Raw genomic sequence first — 17,656 nt, forward strand, 5'->3', positions numbered from 1 at the left:
ATGTTGTGAACTCCTCGGCCAAGCGCATTCTATCTATTACCGTTTTGATGCCATTGCTCACATAATATTATTTATTTACGTCACGCCATCGGCGTTCGTTCTACGTCCAACGACCTGCAGTCTTGATCGGCAAGCCACGCCCCATTCGCCAACCTCTCACTTTCTCCGCCATTGTCTCGCGTTGACTGTTCGCCGCCGTCGCAGATTTGTCGCGCGTGTGTGTAGATTGGGCCTAATGGCGATATATGAAGATCTAATGACAGAAACGCAGCTCTTCCTTTTATATAATATTATATTTAAATCGGTCCCAGTGAGCGCTATAATCTTTGGAGGTACTCACAAGTTTGTCTCTGCATTATTCATCTGCGTTCGTGAGAGTTTCAGTGTTTCATCAGTGGCACAACATTGCATAGCGGTGTTAAATTGATATTATTTATTACTCGTTAGGCGTATGAGTTCGAATGATATCTAAGGAAATAATATAAAATACTTATTATATGAATATAATATGAAAGCATTATTGTTGCCCCATGGATAAAATACGGGTTGTATTGAATTTACAATGTAAGACAATATAAGGCCTATTTGTGTTTGAGAAAATAAACATTTCACCGCAATATTATAGTTGTTTAGTGTTTGTATTTTTCTTCTTTAAAAACCATGACTGTTTCAGTAAATTCGTCGGTAGAAAAACTATAAATTTGTTGACAACTGTCAGTGATCGTTCTGTCTGTAAATGAAAAAAAAAGATTGAAAGCAGTTCTTAAAAGGATGGAAAAAAATTATGAGGCACCAGCGTGTTGTCTGACTTCAAGGTGTGTACATGCCATGAATGTTTAACTAGTGACAAGCGAGAGACAACTACTGCCTTTGGTTGTTAACCAAGATAGATAGATAGATAGATAGGAAAAAGAATCAATCTGACAACATAACATTGAGAGAAAGCTGAAGTTGGCAGTTGACAACAAATCAAAAAGGTAGGTGAACGCTTTTGTTTTTGGATTAAAAATAATTTTTTTATTTATTATTTATTATTATTTTGGGTTATTTTTTTTCTTGCTTTTAATTTTTTTTTTTTTTTTATTTTTGGTTTGTATTCGTTTTGTTTTTTTTTGTTTTTGTTTTTGTTTTTTTTTTGTTTTTTTTTTTTGTTTTTTTTTTTTTTTTTTGTTGTCTTTTTCCTTGGGTTTATTTATGTTTGTTGTTTTGTGGGGGTTTATGTTTGATTATTAAAAAAAAATTAATAATATTTTTGTATAATTTTTCTGTAATCTTTATTATCGTTTTGCTTTCTGGCTATTTTTTGTCTTTCTTTTATTCCCTTTTTTTTTAGAATACACTTCTGAAAAAAAGTTCGTTTTCCTCATAAACACAATTTCTGATGCTAAATAAAACCAAAAGAAAACCTCAAACGTACGTATTTTTTTATAATTTTAATTCTGAGTGCACATTCTGATCAACGTGTGCTTGTTTCCAGGTCTGATACCCCACCCACATTGTTGCAAAGGAAATACTCTCAAACCAACGCAAAATTTTGTCCATTACAACAATGTTAAATAAGGCCCATAATTGCGCTCGGATGTCAGACCTGCTATTTTGTGCACACCGATGATAGCCACTAATATAAAACTAGTGGGTTTTTTTTCTATAGATAGTATGCGCTTGTCAAATAAGTTCACAACATTGCCATCCGGAAGTATAACGGACCAACACACAAAACAATGTGTAACCATGAACTTCTATAGTCTGGTTAATACGGTTTAGTGAGAATTACTCATAAACGCGGATGGCAAAAAAACAATAACAAAGACCCGAGTGACGTCAACTTCGATCTATCTATAGAAGGAACGAATTTGACGACATTCAGCTCTTTGTTATTGTTTTTAGCCATCAATTTTTTATGAATAAATCTCACTAAATTCTATCTTAGATTATAGACATTCAAGATTACACATAGTTTTGTCTGTTGGTACGTTAGATTCATCCGGCTGGTGAATGTTATGAGTATTTTATCTAAAGGCAAAGCATCAAATCGTCATGATGGAGAATAAATACAATTGCTGCATGAAAACAAAATAATAATAAATGATATATAATGATTTTATATAGCGCCTAAACATCCACGTTAATCGTGCTCTGCGGCGCTTTACATAATAAGAATGTTTTTTAAAAAATAAATTAAAATCACGACACTACATAATAAGCATGAATACAGAAACAAAATCTAAGCACCATCTATATCATTTTAAAAAATTATTATTATGTTTTTTAATCCCTCAAAAGTTCGTTTTTCTCATCATTTTAATTCTGAGTTCACTTTCTGAGGTTCGATTCTTTTTTTATAGACGGCGGTGTACAACATTATTTATCAAACTTGAGTTTCAGCTTTTATATAGCGCAATATCCACTAAACTTGCTCAAAGCGCTTTATAAAGGGTCCCTCACCAACAGCAACACGTAACATGTAGAACGAGACATGACGCCTTTTAGGCGATAATACAATTATTTTTCCGACAGAGGTAACGCTGTTAACGACCAGGTACTCATTTTACACCTGAGTACGGTGAGAGGATGTGAGAAAAGAGCCTTTTCCAAGGATTCAACTATGCGCCAAGCGAGACTCGAACCCAGGACCTTCCGATCCCAAAGCGAGTGTCATACCAAAAGACCACATAGCCGCACAAATTTGAGAAAATGAAATTAATCGAATGCGTGTAGTCAGATCTACGTGCATATATTTGCAGGTCTGGTAACCGAACGCAATTATGGGCTTGTTGTAACGTTGTTGTAATGGACAATATATTGAGTCGGTTCGAGAGTACTTCCATTACAACAATGAGACCGTAAAAATTTGGGTTATCAGACCTGCGAATGTGTATACATTGGGTTAGATTATATATTACGTTTTATAATACATACTAACCGTTTTTAAAAAAATTTAAATTCAATTCTAAAAATCTAGTTTGACGCCAACCAATCATAGCTAACTGGACGACGTGCACTTATTTGCAAGTCTGATAACCCAATTGCATATGGGCTCTTAGTTGTAATGGACATTTTTTTTAAATGACGCAAAATATTGTCCATTACCACAATGTTAACCTAGGCCCATAAGCGAGTTCGGATGTCAGACCTGTATATGTGTACTTCTCGTATCTTGATATTTAAGAAGGTCTGATGACCGAACAGAATTATGGGCCTGTTTTAACATTGTATTGATGGACAATGTTATTTTGTGTTGGTGTGAGGGTATTTGCATTACAACAATGAGCCCATACCAACCGGACTATCAGACCTACAAATATGTTCACATTGGGCCCTATTCATCCCGACAACATACCTTTTTCAGACGGTGGGTCACAAAACAATTTTTTTTTGCATCAAATTCAGAAAATGTAATAAACTAAACTTAATATTATTATTATTATAATAACAATAATAATAATAATAATAATAATAATAATAATAATAATAATAATAATAATAATAATAATAATAATAATAATAATAATAATAATAATAATAATAATAATTATAATGATAATAATAATAATAATAATAAAAATAATAATAATAATAATAATAATAATAATAATAATAATAATAATAATAATAATAATAATAATGATAATAATGATAATGATAATAATAATAATAATAATAATAATAATAATAATAATAATAATAATAATAATAATAATAATAATAATAATAATGTTGTGTCTCCGAATTTCCCATCTGGGATGAATAAAGGGAATTTTTAAACTTATTATTTTAAAAATTTGGCCAGAATATTCGTCCTTCAAATATCGATCGATTTATATGACCTTCATCTTGGCAAAACACTCTCAAACATGGGACCTCGCGAGGTCTTCCTCAGTCTGAACTGGGCGAAGAAAATTAAGTTTAAAATCTAAAAGATCAGAATGACCAAAGTCAACTGATTTTAAAGTTTTTAAGCGACGTGCGCTTATAATTTGGAGGTCTGATAACCCAATTCCTTATGGGCTCATTGTTGTAATGGAAATCTAAACAAAAACAAAACATGACGCAAAACTATTGTCCATTGATTGATGACATCAAAATGAAATAAAACACGGTGCGCAACACAGACTAGGGAGTCCTGTAGTCTCTATGGTGCGCAAAGCTCGTATGTAGTAGACATTGAAAATTTCATCAGAGGTCTGATCCGCCCAAATTTAAATAAAATGTGTAGACTGAAGTTTTGATCCACCGATCGTGAAATTGGGACTTCAGAGGTTTGATTCACCGACCATCATTATCCAGCATCCTGCAGGGTTACCATAATGAATGCCGCATCTCCATGCATCTCGGTTCATAGCATCATCTTCCTCCAGGCCCAGTTCTTTCATATCATCGTCCTTTACACTATCCAACCATCTCGTCTTTGGGCGTCCCTTTATTTTCTATTTCCCGCTAATTGTAAGTCCAATACTTTCCTTCCCACATACTCCCTCCCTCTCTCGTCTTTTAACATATCCAAACCATTTCAATCTATAGTTGATATTTTATTATTTTAAAGTAGTCCCCCAGAGCCGTTGGGCCCGTGAGCCGGAGTTCATCCCTGTCTCTATAGCGTGAAACAGACAATAGCAATTGCTTGTTATCCTTTAGACAGGACGGTAGTCAATCGCAAATTACTTTCCGTCAAGTATAACAGACTCAGCCACCGATTCACTGCTGGGTGGACAGGGGGGGGGGGGGGGGGGGGGGGGGTCAGAAAAAAATCTCAACTACTGCACCCGGGATCGACCTAGGTCCCTTTGCGTGTAAAGCGAGTGCTCTATCGACTGAGCTATCGGGATCTCCATCGTTGATATGGCGGAGATTAAAAGCGATTTCTTAGATAGCAAAAAAAAAAAAAAAAACCCCAACAAACAAACAATGTCCACTGTCCTCTGGAGCTGGATCTGTTAGATCTGACCGCATACCTTCCTCTCTTCCGGTTCAAAACTCATTGGAAGTGCGGAACTGGTCAACCAGACAATACATTAAAAAATTGAGCTTTTTATATATCCGCAATATCCACTAAATGTGCTCAAAGCGCTTTACAAGGGGTCCCTGGTCAACAGCAATATTAACATGTAGGACCTGTCAGGCGATATTGCAATTTTTCGGACAAAGACAACGCTGTTAACGGCCAGGTACTCAGTTTACACATGAGTACGGTAACTATGCGGCGAGCGAAGCTCGAACCCAGGACCTTCCGATCCGAAAGCGAGTGTCATACCACTAGACCACATAGCCGCACATAAACAATGAATAGGTTAAATAGTATTGAATCATAAGGTGGAATAACTATTTTAGTAGCAGGATGTAAAGATAGAACAAAGATGACGTCACTCATGTCTTTGTTATTGCTTTTTTTTACCATCCACGTTTGTGAGTACTGTATGAACCAGACTATAAAAATTCATGGTTACACATAGTTTTGTGTGTTGGTCCGTTCTACTTCCGGATGGAAATGTTGTGAGCTTCTAAGACAAGCGCATACTATCTAAAGGCGGAACTGCCAAGCGGAGTAAATCTCCCCAGGAAAGATTGGTTGACACTGAACAGGGCAAGGTCTAAAGTGGGGAAGACCAAAACAACCTTACAAAAATGGGGACTTTCTTCAGACTGCCAATGTCAATGTGGACACACGGCTGAAAACATGGACCACATCCTTCACGAGTGCGACCTTGGACCACATATCAGTGATATGGACCTGAGAGGCTGCACCCCTGAAGCCATCCGATGGATCCACCACTGGCGCGACACGATATGATGATGATCTAAAGGTAGATTCTAATGATTTACGGGCAGTCAATGACCGAGGGTGGATGATCTTTTTCTTTGTGCGACTATGTGGTCTTGTGGTATGACACTCGCTTTCGGATCGGTAGATCCTGGGTTCGAGCCTCGCTCGGCGTATAGTGAAGTCCCTGGAAAAGGCTCTTTACTCACAATCTCTCACCGTACTCAGGTGTAAAATGAGTGCCTGGCCGTTAACGACGTTGTCTTTGTCCGAAAAGAAATTGTAATATCGCCTAAAATCGACGTCATGTCACGTCCTACATGTTAAGCGTTGCTGTTAGTCTGGGACCCCTTATAAAGCGCTTTGAGCACGTTTAGTGAATATTGCGCTATTTAAAAGCTCAAGTTTATTGACGACCAGCGTGTATTTAGACAAAAAAATAAGATGCTATCACTCTAAAACCAGAAGATGAGGTGCACAAGGTATGTATGTATCCAGTCCTCGGGAGGACACTGCTTCACACTTCCAATGAGATTGGAACCAGTATTTTAGAATCACGTTATTGTTCCCTATGGATAGTGTGCGCTTGGCTAAGAAACTCACAACATTACCATCCGAAAGTATAACGGACCAACACACAAAACGATGTGTAACCATGAACATTGATTTATAGTCTGGTTAATACAGTTTAGTGAGAATTACTCATAAACATGGATGGCAAAAAAGAAAATCAAAGACCTGAGTGACGTCAACTTCGTTCTATCTATAGCCTGGTTAATACAGTTTAGTGAGAATTACTCATAAACATGGATGGCAAAAAACTAAATCAAAGACCTGAGTGACGTCAACTTCGTTCTATCTATAGCCTGGTTAATACAGTTTAGTGAGAATTACTCATAAACATGGATGGCAAAAAAAAACAATATCAAAGACATGAGTGACGTCAACTTCATTCTATCTATTAGATAAAGAACATTAAAAAATTGGGATCAACAGAAGATGTTGACTTTAAGTCAGAAGTTGACTTTAAGTCAGAAGTTGACTTTAAGAGTGTTGACTTTATTTTCCACTGTATCCTTAAAGGCTCTTTTGTAAAGACGACCAGTTTTGTCTTTTCCAAGTTCTGACAGCATTCGAAATTAATTGTCAATCTTTCACTGTTGTTGTTTTGTTTGTTTGTTTTTCGTTTGTGTGGGTTTGTTGTAGTTTTTTTTTTAAAGTATTTTTCTTTTCTTTTTTTTTATTTATTTATTTATTTATTAATTTATTTTTTTTTGTATTTTTTTTTTCTGAAGAAAGAACATTTACTATCATCAAATAAATATTGTCATGACTTCAATAATGTCATCATCAAAGATCTTAAGACAGATCATGACAGGTCAAAATGACCTCATGCCATTATCAATATTGTTGACTTCTTGTTTCTTCCTTTTTCTTTTTTTTCTTTTTTTTTTTAATAATTTCTTCTTTGACGACTATCATCTCCCTCCTTGAAGCACCAACAATAATAACATAGGACATACCTCTGCACTGTACTTTGAAAAAAAAAAAAAAAAAAACCAACTTTTTCAAATATTATGTGCCAGATAGAAAACTCGTCCTTCAAATTATATTATCGAGGTATTTAAATGACCCTCACCCTTTGGCAACAATTCTCTCTCAAACTTGAGACTCCGCCAAGTCTTCCTTCAGTCCCAGGTTTGAGAGTTTTTTGGGGAATTTTTTTTGTTGTTTTTTTTTTTTTTATTAAAAAAAAAAAAAAAACCAAATGAAGATCAATTAAATCAATCAATGCGCGAAATACGATGGGTTTTTCTGGCCAGATTTTTTAAATACGAGTTGGTTTGGTTTTTTTTTTTTTTTTTTTTTGTTTTTGTTTTTTTTTTTTTGTTTGTTATTTTGTTTTGTTTTGTTTTTTTGTTTTTGTTTTCCAGAATACGGCAGCTAACGGGTTAATAAGGATTGAATATTCTATGACGTAAATGTCACATCGTCTTGAAATAGATTACTTAATGTTTTTTTGAAGATGATTCTCAGCGACATCGAGTTCTGAGCTGTGCTTTGAGGTGTATGTCTTGCATTCATTCAGTCAGTCAGTCATTCATTCATTCATTCATTCAACTACAAAGTGTTGCTGTGAAATCCAAAGCTTTTTAAAATATAATAGATAATATCTAAAACACTGCAACTGGTAACATAATTTCAAAAGGATTCGCTTGTGTGTGTTTGTATTTATGCCATACTTAATTAGTTACAGTGCAAGGTCCCGATAGCCCAGTTGGTAGAGCACTCGTTTCATAAGCAAAGGGTGCAGTCGAGATTTTTTTTCTGACCCCCCCCCCCCCCACCCCACCCTGTGTCCAACCAGCAGTGATTGGTTAGCTGGGTCTGTTTGATCTGACGGAAAGTACTTTGCGATCGACTAGCGTCCTATTCAAAGGGTAGCGAGCAATTGATATTGCCCGTTTCACGCTATAGAAACCGGGATAAACTCCGGATCTATAGGCCTAAAGTATTTGAAGGACTACAAAACGTAGTCTACACTGAAAGAATATCGCGGGTTGTTTGTTTTATTATTATCAACCACAGTGGCTACGTTCACACACCCTGAATTCTGTATTCTAGTCCAGAGAGGCGCACAATAGACAAATAAATCTACCTACTAGAATGACTAATTCGTAGAATGACAACTTATATTTTGGCTCCAAATTCTAGAAATCGTGTGCATCTCTAAGTCATTAAAACTTTTTTTCAAAAATGAAAGTTGATACCAGAATATCTACATAATTGTAAGGATTTTGAAGTATTTTTAAATCCTTGTGAGGGTAAATTGATGATCGATAAAACTATCTCCTTAAATCCATGTGAGGGTAAATTGAGGATCGATACAACTATCTCCTTAAATCCTTGTGAGGGTAAATTGATGATCGATACAACTATCTCCTTAAATCCTTGTGAGGGTAAATTGATGATCGATACAACTATCTCCTTAAATCCTTGTGAGGGTAAATTGATGATCGATAAAACTATCTCCTTAAATCCTTGTGAGGGTAAATTGATGATCGATACAACTATCTTCTTAAATCCTTGTGAGGGTAAATTGATGATCGATACAACTATCTCCTTAAATCCTTGTGAGGGTAAATTGATGATCGATACATCTATCTCCTTAAATCCTTGTGAGGGTAAATTGATGATCGATACAACTATCTCCTTAAATCCTTGTGAGGGTAAATTGATGATCGATAAAACTATCTCCTTAAATCCTTGTTAGTGTAAATTGATGATCGATACAACTATCTCCTTAAATCCTTGTGAGGGTAAATTGATGATCGATACAACTATCTCCTTAAATCCTTGTGAGGGTAAATTGATGATCGATACAACTATCTCCTTAAATCCTTGTGAAGGTAAATTGATGATCGATACATCTATCTCCTTAAATCCCTGTGAGGGTAAATTGATGATCGATAAAACTATCTCCTTAAATCCCTGTGAGGGTAAATTGATGATCGATACAACTATCTCCTTAAATCCTTGTGAGGGTAAATTGTTGATCGATACAACTATCTCCTTAAATCACTGTGAGGGTAAATTGATGATCGATACAACTATCTCCTTAAATCCCTGTGAGGGTAAATTGATGATCGATAAAACTATCTCCTTAAATCCCTGTGAGGGTAAATTGATGATCGATAAAACTATCTCCTTAAATCCCTGTGAGGGTAAATTGATGATCGATACAACTATCTCCTTAAATCCCATGTGAAGGTAAATTGATGATCGATAAAACTATCTAAAGCGACTATAATTTTTATCTCCTAAGATTTACAAACTTTAAAATTTTCATATAGACAGGTCTGGACAAAAATTAATTATGTTTAAATTTCATCTTCTATCTTGATATCTATTGTACTCAAGGAAATATAACAAAACTCTTTTTTTTTCAATCAGATGCGGCTATGTGGTCTTTCGGATCGGAAGGTCCTGGGTTCAAGCCTCGTTCGGCGCATAGTTGATCCTTGGAGAAGGCTCTTTACTCACATTCTCTCACCGTACTCAAGTCTAAAATGAGGACCTGGCCGTTAACAACGTTGCCTCTGTCCGAATTTTTAAAAATGTAATATCGCTTTACAGGCGTCATTTCCCGTCCTAAATTTTAAATGTTGCTGTTGGCCAGGGACCCGTTTGTAAAGCGCTTTTAGTGGATATTGCGCTATATAAAAGCTCAATTAAATTAAATTAAATCCCCAAGACATCAAAACAAGCTCTAAAATGGTCGATGGCTCAGCTCGCCAATCCATTAAAATTAGATTCGTTAATTAAACTTTTATATAAATTTCTCCATGGAATTCATGCTCGACGGTCGGCGACGAGGAAAAAAAAAGCAAATCTTAAAGAAAATTATTAAGATTTTAGCCGCTTGCAGGGCTGCCTACTATTAAGGAAACATTTGTAGAGTTACGAAATGTTGACTCCAATTTCATGTAAATGTTGCTGCTCGAAGCTCGAAGAAATAAATAACAAATGTGAAATTGAATGTAAGCTTCAATTTAATATGCGAAAACAGATTTCGGGTTTCCCCTTTATCAACAAAACAGGATGAATGAAACACTACAGACGAATGGGATAATGTGGTAGTGGCGTTGTTAAGATGAATAAACAAAAACAAGGGGCAACCCGAAACGTCCACGTTATCTGTTTTCGTATATTACATTGAAGTTTACATTCAATATCACATTGTTATTGACTCCAATTTCAGAACTTCAAATGAGCATCTCTAAGTCAGTTAAATCTTATTGAAAATGATGGTTGATTCCAGATTGCCTAAATTTTGGGTTTTTGGAGTATTATTTCATCATTGTGAAGGTAAATTTTTGATCTATTAAGTTAATTAATAGTGACTTTTATTTTTATTTCCTAAAACTACGATTTAAAAAATAACCCAAGTTAACATGTCTGTACTTGTATTTTAAAAGTTATTGATTCGTATATTTGAGATGAAAAAACTAGATGAGAGAAGGAGAGAGAGAGAGAGAGAGAGAGAGAGAGAGAGAGAGAGAAGAGAGAGTGAGAGAGAGAGAAGGGAGGGAGGAAGGGGTAAAGAGTGAGAGAGAGAGAGAAAGAGGGGTAGAGAGAGGGAGAGAGAGAGAGAAAAGAGAGAGAGAGAAAAGAGAGAGGGGGGGAGGAGAGGAAAAGAGATGGGAGGGAGGGAGGCGGGTAAGACTAATAGAGAGAGAGTGAGAAAGAGATAGATAGATAGAGAGAGAGAGAAAGAGATAGATAGATAGAGAGAGAGTGAGAAAGAGATAGATAGAGAGAGAGTGAGAAAGATATAGATAGATAGAAAGAGAGAAAGAGATAGATAGAGAGAGAGAGAGTGAGAAAGAGAGAGATAGATAGAGAGAGAATGAGAAAGAGATAGATAGATATATAGATAGATAGATAGATAGATAGATAGAGAGAGAGAGAGAGAGAGAGAGAGAGAGAGAGAGAGAGAGAGAAAGAGACCAATTGAGATAGAAAGTGAGAAAGAACGAGAGGCCCAAAGGCTTTGACTTGTATATTAAAAGTTATTGATTCGTGAATTTGTGATGAATGGACTAGAGAGACTAGAAAGAGAGAAAGAGAGAGAGAGAGAGAGAGAGAGAGAGAGAGAGAGGGAGGGAGGGAGAGAGATGGGAGGTAAGGAGGGCGTAAGAGACATAGAGAGAGAGTTAGGGAGAGATAGAGAGAGAGAGAGAGGGGGGGGAGAGAAAGTGAGGGGGAGGTTGTATTAAAGTGAGTGAATGGATATGGACAAAATAAAAGAGAGAAGAGAGAGAGAGAGAGAGAGAGAGAGGGAGAGAGGGAGGGAGGGAGGGAGGAGAGATGGGAGGTAAGGAGGGCGTAAGAGACATAGAGAGAGAGTTAGGGAGAGATAGAGAGAGAGAGAGAGGGGGGGGAGAGAAAGTGAGGGGGAGGGAAGGGGAAGAGATAGAGACAAATAAAGAGAGAGAGAGAGAGAGAGAGAGAGAGAGAGAGAGGGAGGGAGGGAGGGAGGGAGGGAGAGATGGGAGGTAACGAGGGCGTAAGAGACATAGAGAGAGAGGGAGAGATAGAGAGAGAGGGGGAGAGAGAAAGTGAGGGGGAGGGAGGGGAAGAGATAGATACAAATAAAGAGAGAGAGAGAGAGAGAGAGAGAGAGAGAGGGAGGGAGGGAGGGAGAGATGGGAGGTAACGAGGGCGTAAGAGACATAGAGAGAGAGAGTTAGGGAGAGATAGAGAGAGAGGGGGAGAGAGAAAGTGAGGGGGAGGGAGGGGAAGAGATAGATACAAATAAAGAGAGAGAGAGAGAGAGAGAGAGGGAGGGAGGGAGGGAGGGAGAGATGGGAGGTAACGAGGGCGTAAGAGACATAGAGAGAGAGTTAGGGAGAGATAGAGAGAGAGGGGGAGAGAGAAATGAGGGGGAGGGAGGGGAAGAGATAGATACAAATAAAGAGAGAGAGAGAGAGAGAGGGAGGGAGGGAGGGAGAAATGGGAGGTAACGAGGGCGTAAGAGACATAGAGAGAGAGTTAGGGAGAGATAGAGAGAGAAAGTGAGGGGGAGGGAGGGGAAGAGATAGATACAAATAAAGAGAGAGAGAGAGAGAGAGAGAGAGAGAGAGAGAGAGGGAGGGAGGGAGAGATGGGAGGTAACGAGGGCGTAAGAGGCATAGAGAGAGAGTTAGGGAGAGATAGAGAGACAGAGGGGGAGAGAGAGAGTGAGGGGGGGGGGAGGGGAAGAGATAGATACAAATAAAGAGAGAGAGAGAGAGAGAGAGAGAGAGAGAGAAAGAGAGAGAGAAGAGAAGAGAGTATCTGGTACAGTGAGAAACTCTCTTTTTTTTTAACGCACATATTTAGAAAAAGTTCACAATCAACAGCAGATTGAAAAACACATACACTCGTACACACTAACACACACACACACAAACACAAACAAACACACTCACAAACATACACACACAAACACACACAAAAACACACGAATACATCTCAATAACTATTGGGGGGGGGGGGGAATGTAGATCAACATCATCATCATCATCATCCTCCTCCTCCTCCTCCTCCTCCTCCTCTTCATCATCATCATCATCATCATCATCATCATCATCATCATCATCAACAACAACAACAACAACAACAACAAGACTATCAACAATATCTCATCACCACCACCATCATCATAATCATCATCATCATCATCACCACCATTATCACCATTAACAACAACAGCAGCTGAATTCAGTTAATTAGCTCCAATATCAATTATCTACGAACACAACAATACATCCTTTGTATAACGGCAGAGAACGTTATGAATATTACATGGAGAAAACGGTTACATTTCAAAATTCACGAGAGACAAGACTTTAAAAAAAACACGGAAGAAATAACAAAATAAAAAATATAAAGAGAACGGTTCTAACATCTTCATTATTGTCTTCATTGATCGCTTCCCTCAGCACAGCTCAGGACCAGGCAGTACTCACAAAACCCCTTTTAAAACTTAACTCATTGAATTTTGAATGAGAAGCAAGGAACGCCTCATATATTATTTAGAGCCATTCTCAGAAGCACTCAGCTAATTGGCCGAGTAAGTCTATGCATAATTTAGCTCCTCAAATTCACGTGTCTATGCCATACATAAGGTGGGGACGAGGACAGGAGTGGGGATGGGTGGGGGGGGGGGGGGGAGCCAGCTAACTACGTGAATTTTTAAACACAGAAAGATTAGACGGACATGAATCATTGGCTATTTTGTCGAACTTTGAAGAAGAAAAAAAAAAAAACAATACACCAAAAAAAAAAAAAAAAAAAACGAAAAAAAAAAAATACACGTATTTAAAAATTTGGCCAGAAAACTCGTCCTTCAAATATCGTACCGATTAAAAATTACCCTCATCTTGGGAAAAAATTTTTTTTTTAAATTAAACACCTCTCAAACCTGGGACTTTCCAAGGTTTTTTTGTTGAAAATATGAGGGTCATTTTAACCTATGGATATTTGAAGAACGAGTTTTCTGGCCAAAATTTTAAATACGTGTTGTTGTTTTGGTTTTCAAAGCACAGCAGTATTGAGACTATGAATAAAGGGATGTTTGCTATGTAAACCATTTCTATTATCTCCAAATGTTTATATCGTAGTTCAACCCGTCACTTTTCTCCGTCCGTCTTCTCTTTCGATTTCATTCTCCTCTTTCTACAAATTCTATTTATAGCCGTATATCCCTCTCTCTCTCTCTCTCTCTCTCTCTCTCTCTCTCTCTCTCTCTCTCTCTCTCTCTCTCCCTCTCTCTCTCTCTCTCTCTCTCTCTCCGTCCCTCTGTGTGTGTGTCTATCTGTGTCTCTCTCTCACTCTCTCTCTCTCTCTCTCTCTCTCTCTCTCTCTCTCTCTCTCCATTTATCGTCTATCTGTCTATCTACCTACCAATCAGTCAATATGAGCAATCTATCAATCAATTATTAATCTATCTATCTATCTATAAGTCTATCAATCTGTAGCTGTTTATATCTGTCTGTTTGCTTATCTCTCTCTCTCTCTCTCTCTCTCTCTCTCTCTCTCTCTCTATATATATATATATATATATATATATATATATATGTGTGTGTGTGTGTGTGTGTGTAGTGGTTTTTGTTTTTATAATTTATACACACACACACACACACACACATATATATATATATATATATATATATATATATATATATATATATATATATATATATATATATATATATATATATCTTTCTGCCTGTCAATCTGTCAATATATTTATCTATTCCCGTCTGTCTACGATCTATCTATCTATATATCTATCTATCTGTATATCTATCTATCTATCTATCTATCTATCTATCTATCTATCTATCTATCTATCTATCCATCTATCTATCTACCTATCTATCTATACGTAATCTATTTTCTTTATTCTTATCACCCCCAGACAAATCACTAAAGAAAGAAAATACAGCCTAAAACAAAAACCACTATGGACACCATGGCTACTGACACCACCAATATCATAGTGAAACAAGAGCCGATGGATGATTCAACATCTCCTATCACCGAAGAAAACAACAATGGCGGCAGCAGCAGCATTGGAATCATGGGTAATTCCCTGGGCAGCAAGACTACTTCGTCTGGAGACAAAAGCAAAGAGGGTAAGACCTCTGTAGATTCAGATGCCCATACACCGTCATCCCACAACGGCCCTCTGCGATACATCAGTAGAAGAGGTCGTCCCCCAGGTGGAGGTTATTCCATGAAATCTGCACACTCACACTACGTCTCATTCGGCCAATCATCACTTGGAATGGGGTCACATGACTTTCTCCGCCAATCATCTCTCGGCACGTCAGCCACGTCACCTCAAGATCTTTTGAAAAACGGTCTGGATTCTAGTTTGGACGCTCTAGACGCCAGACGGTTCGGTTTATCTTGCTTTGAAGGGGATAAAAACTCGTTTCGCTGCGACGGATGTGACGTCGTTTTCCGCAGCCGTGACACATACGCTATGCACATGCTTCTACGAGCTAAAAACGAGTCGTGCGTAGCTCTTCCCACATCTGCTATCTCGGCTAATCCCGAAAACCCAACTCCACGAGAAAAATTCGAAAGAGAGCTCCGTGAAAAGGCCATGATCAGTGCTATTCGCAGCCAAGCTGCTTTGATGAGTAAAGCCGCAGTTGCAGCAGCCGTGATTCCCCGGAGCAGCTCTGTGGTTGATTCTGCTATTCAGTCGTTAGCTGCCAGGTCGCCCACTTCCTCTAAGGATGACCTAAGCAGTTACGGAAGTTCCGATCTGACTTCCGGCCTCAACAGTCTCTTTGCCTTTGATTCGTACGGGCTTTACATGGATCAGAGACAGTACAGGCGTCTTCTCTCGGAGTACAGTTTCAAAGCAGCCACGTCCCCCAACGCACTCACAGCAATGATGGAGCAGCTTAGCTGCAGTGTTTGTGGAGAAGTATTCACCACGAAGGACGCCTTAGCAATGCACATGATGTTCCACACGAGAGATGAGGATGGTGATACCAAACCGGTTGTTCCTTCATGGAAATTGGACGCATCGTCATCCCTCAGCAAAACGAAGCCATTATCAGTAAACACCGACCTCCCTGGAAACCAGCGCCAAAAGCTAGACAGGTCAAAAGACGATGGCGATAGACAATTGACAGTGGAGAGAATAGAAGAATTAAAAAGGATGGCTATAGAGTCGTCCTTGAAATCCTCGCTAAAGAAATATCCCAAAAATAATGAAAGAAATCTACGACCGAAGAGCGTGTCAGAAGATACCGTGGTGACTTCATCGGCCCAGACCCGGCCTTTATCAGCAGACGACATTGTCAAATTGTCCCATTCTGTCGATAAAGGGATATACAAACCCCACAAAATGATCTTCAAACAATCGCACCGAAAAGATCCGGAAAATGATAACGAGAGCGGCAAAAACGACGACTTCCGCTCTTCTGACAAAACTCGATTTGCCACGGAAAGTTCCAAAATTCCTTTCCGAAAAAGAACACTCTCTATTTCCGACGATTATCTTAATCCGTTGTCACCTTTCTACAAGAGACAAAAACATTTCTACAGTGACAATGACGTGCGAAGCATCGCGTTCCGATACGATAACCTAAAATCGTCAATTTCCAGCGGTATGGATGCTTCTTCATTTTCCAAAGTCTGCGACAATCACGTTTCGTCTGCATCAGGTCCGCAGGACTCCGACGAAACTTCAAATGGGAGCTCTAGCACCAATTTAGAATCGACAAGAGTCGAATTTGAGAAGAGCAATCGCGATACAGAATCCTCTTCGTCTCTGGAAAACATCATGTCGGGGGACTCTATATTAGTTCCCGTAGAAAATCCAGATGACTTACAGGTGAATGAAGACAATGAGTTTTCAGATAATCGCACTGCTGCCGCGATCGACTTCAGCGTTGGAAAATCGGGTATTTCTGCTCCAGAGGGCAGCTCCAGAAACGCCAACGATGCGAACTTAACCTATTCTGATTCTCGGATGTTCGGACAACGGAAAGCCATATCCGAAGACGGATCTAGTGAGGAATCGTCGAGGTGGGACCCGATTCAACGACATCAGCACCACGTGGAACTGGTTCAAGATGGCGGGCCCCAAGCGGCGGACATTAAAGACAGTAGCGGAAGGAGATCTTATGACGTCGTCGGTGAGTCATCGCGAGGCGGAGAAGCACGATACTGTCCTCATTGTGAGATTCTATTTTTAGACGTGACCTTATTCCATTTGCACATGGGGTTGCATAACGTCAACAACCCGTGGCAATGCAACATTTGTGGTTTGGCATGTGGTGGAAGGTTGGAGTTCAACACCCACGTTCTACATTATTAACAATTCCAAGTTTTAAACTTTAAACCGTCATAATATTTGGTTTGGTTAAACATTGAGACACATATTTTCATATAAGGATTTATCTTTTGAATGACTTGAAGATTTTAATAGTTTACGTGCAACCTATCGCCTCAAAACGGTATCAAGTTGATATAGACAAGGTATCAAAAAGTTAGTTAAACCCTTTCCTTACCAACTATAGGAAAATCGTCACATTCGTTACGATACAACCAACATTTTCTGATTCTAATTTCTCTTGTACATCATAATATGTGTTGTAGAGCTTGTTTTGATAAAGAAATTATTTATCGAAAGAACTTACTGCTATTGCATTTGGGTGATAAATAATATATTTTTGTTTTAGTTGGGTGTGAAGTTTTGGGGAAAATCCTGAAAATGTCAGGTAAGGAGAGGCTTAAAAGCAATAGTGACCAGAGATGTGAGATTTTAGTTTTTATTCTGTTGTATTCTGAAGAGAAAAAAAAAAACAAAAAAAAAAACAACAC

At 38.1% G+C, this 17,656-nt stretch overlaps 1 protein-coding gene across 1 annotated transcript; it reads left to right on the forward strand.

The window, feature by feature from the left end:
• Window positions 1-296: 296 nt before the first annotated feature.
• LOC144975442 (uncharacterized) lies at window positions 297-17,650 on the forward strand. The gene is made up of 2 exons (XM_078919508.1): window positions 297-977; window positions 14,727-17,650. The coding sequence occupies exon 2, from the start codon at window positions 14,772-14,774 to the stop codon at window positions 17,148-17,150; it is 2,379 nt and encodes a 792-aa protein (XP_078775634.1). The 5' UTR covers window positions 297-977; window positions 14,727-14,771; the 3' UTR covers window positions 17,151-17,650.
• The last annotated feature ends 6 nt before the right edge of the window (window positions 17,651-17,656 follow it).

This window comes from Berghia stephanieae, chromosome 6 (genome assembly GCF_034508935.2).
Source record: "Berghia stephanieae isolate SIO BIC M18660-M18661 chromosome 6, UCSD_Bste_1.3, whole genome shotgun sequence".
Classification (NCBI taxonomy): domain Eukaryota; kingdom Metazoa; phylum Mollusca; class Gastropoda; order Nudibranchia; family Aeolidiidae; genus Berghia; species Berghia stephanieae.

What these genes read in the sequence shown, in the direction of transcription:
- LOC144975442 (XM_078919508.1), top strand. Translation starts at nt 14,772, where the DNA reads ATGGACACCATGGCTACTGACACCACCAATATCATAGTGAAACAAGAG.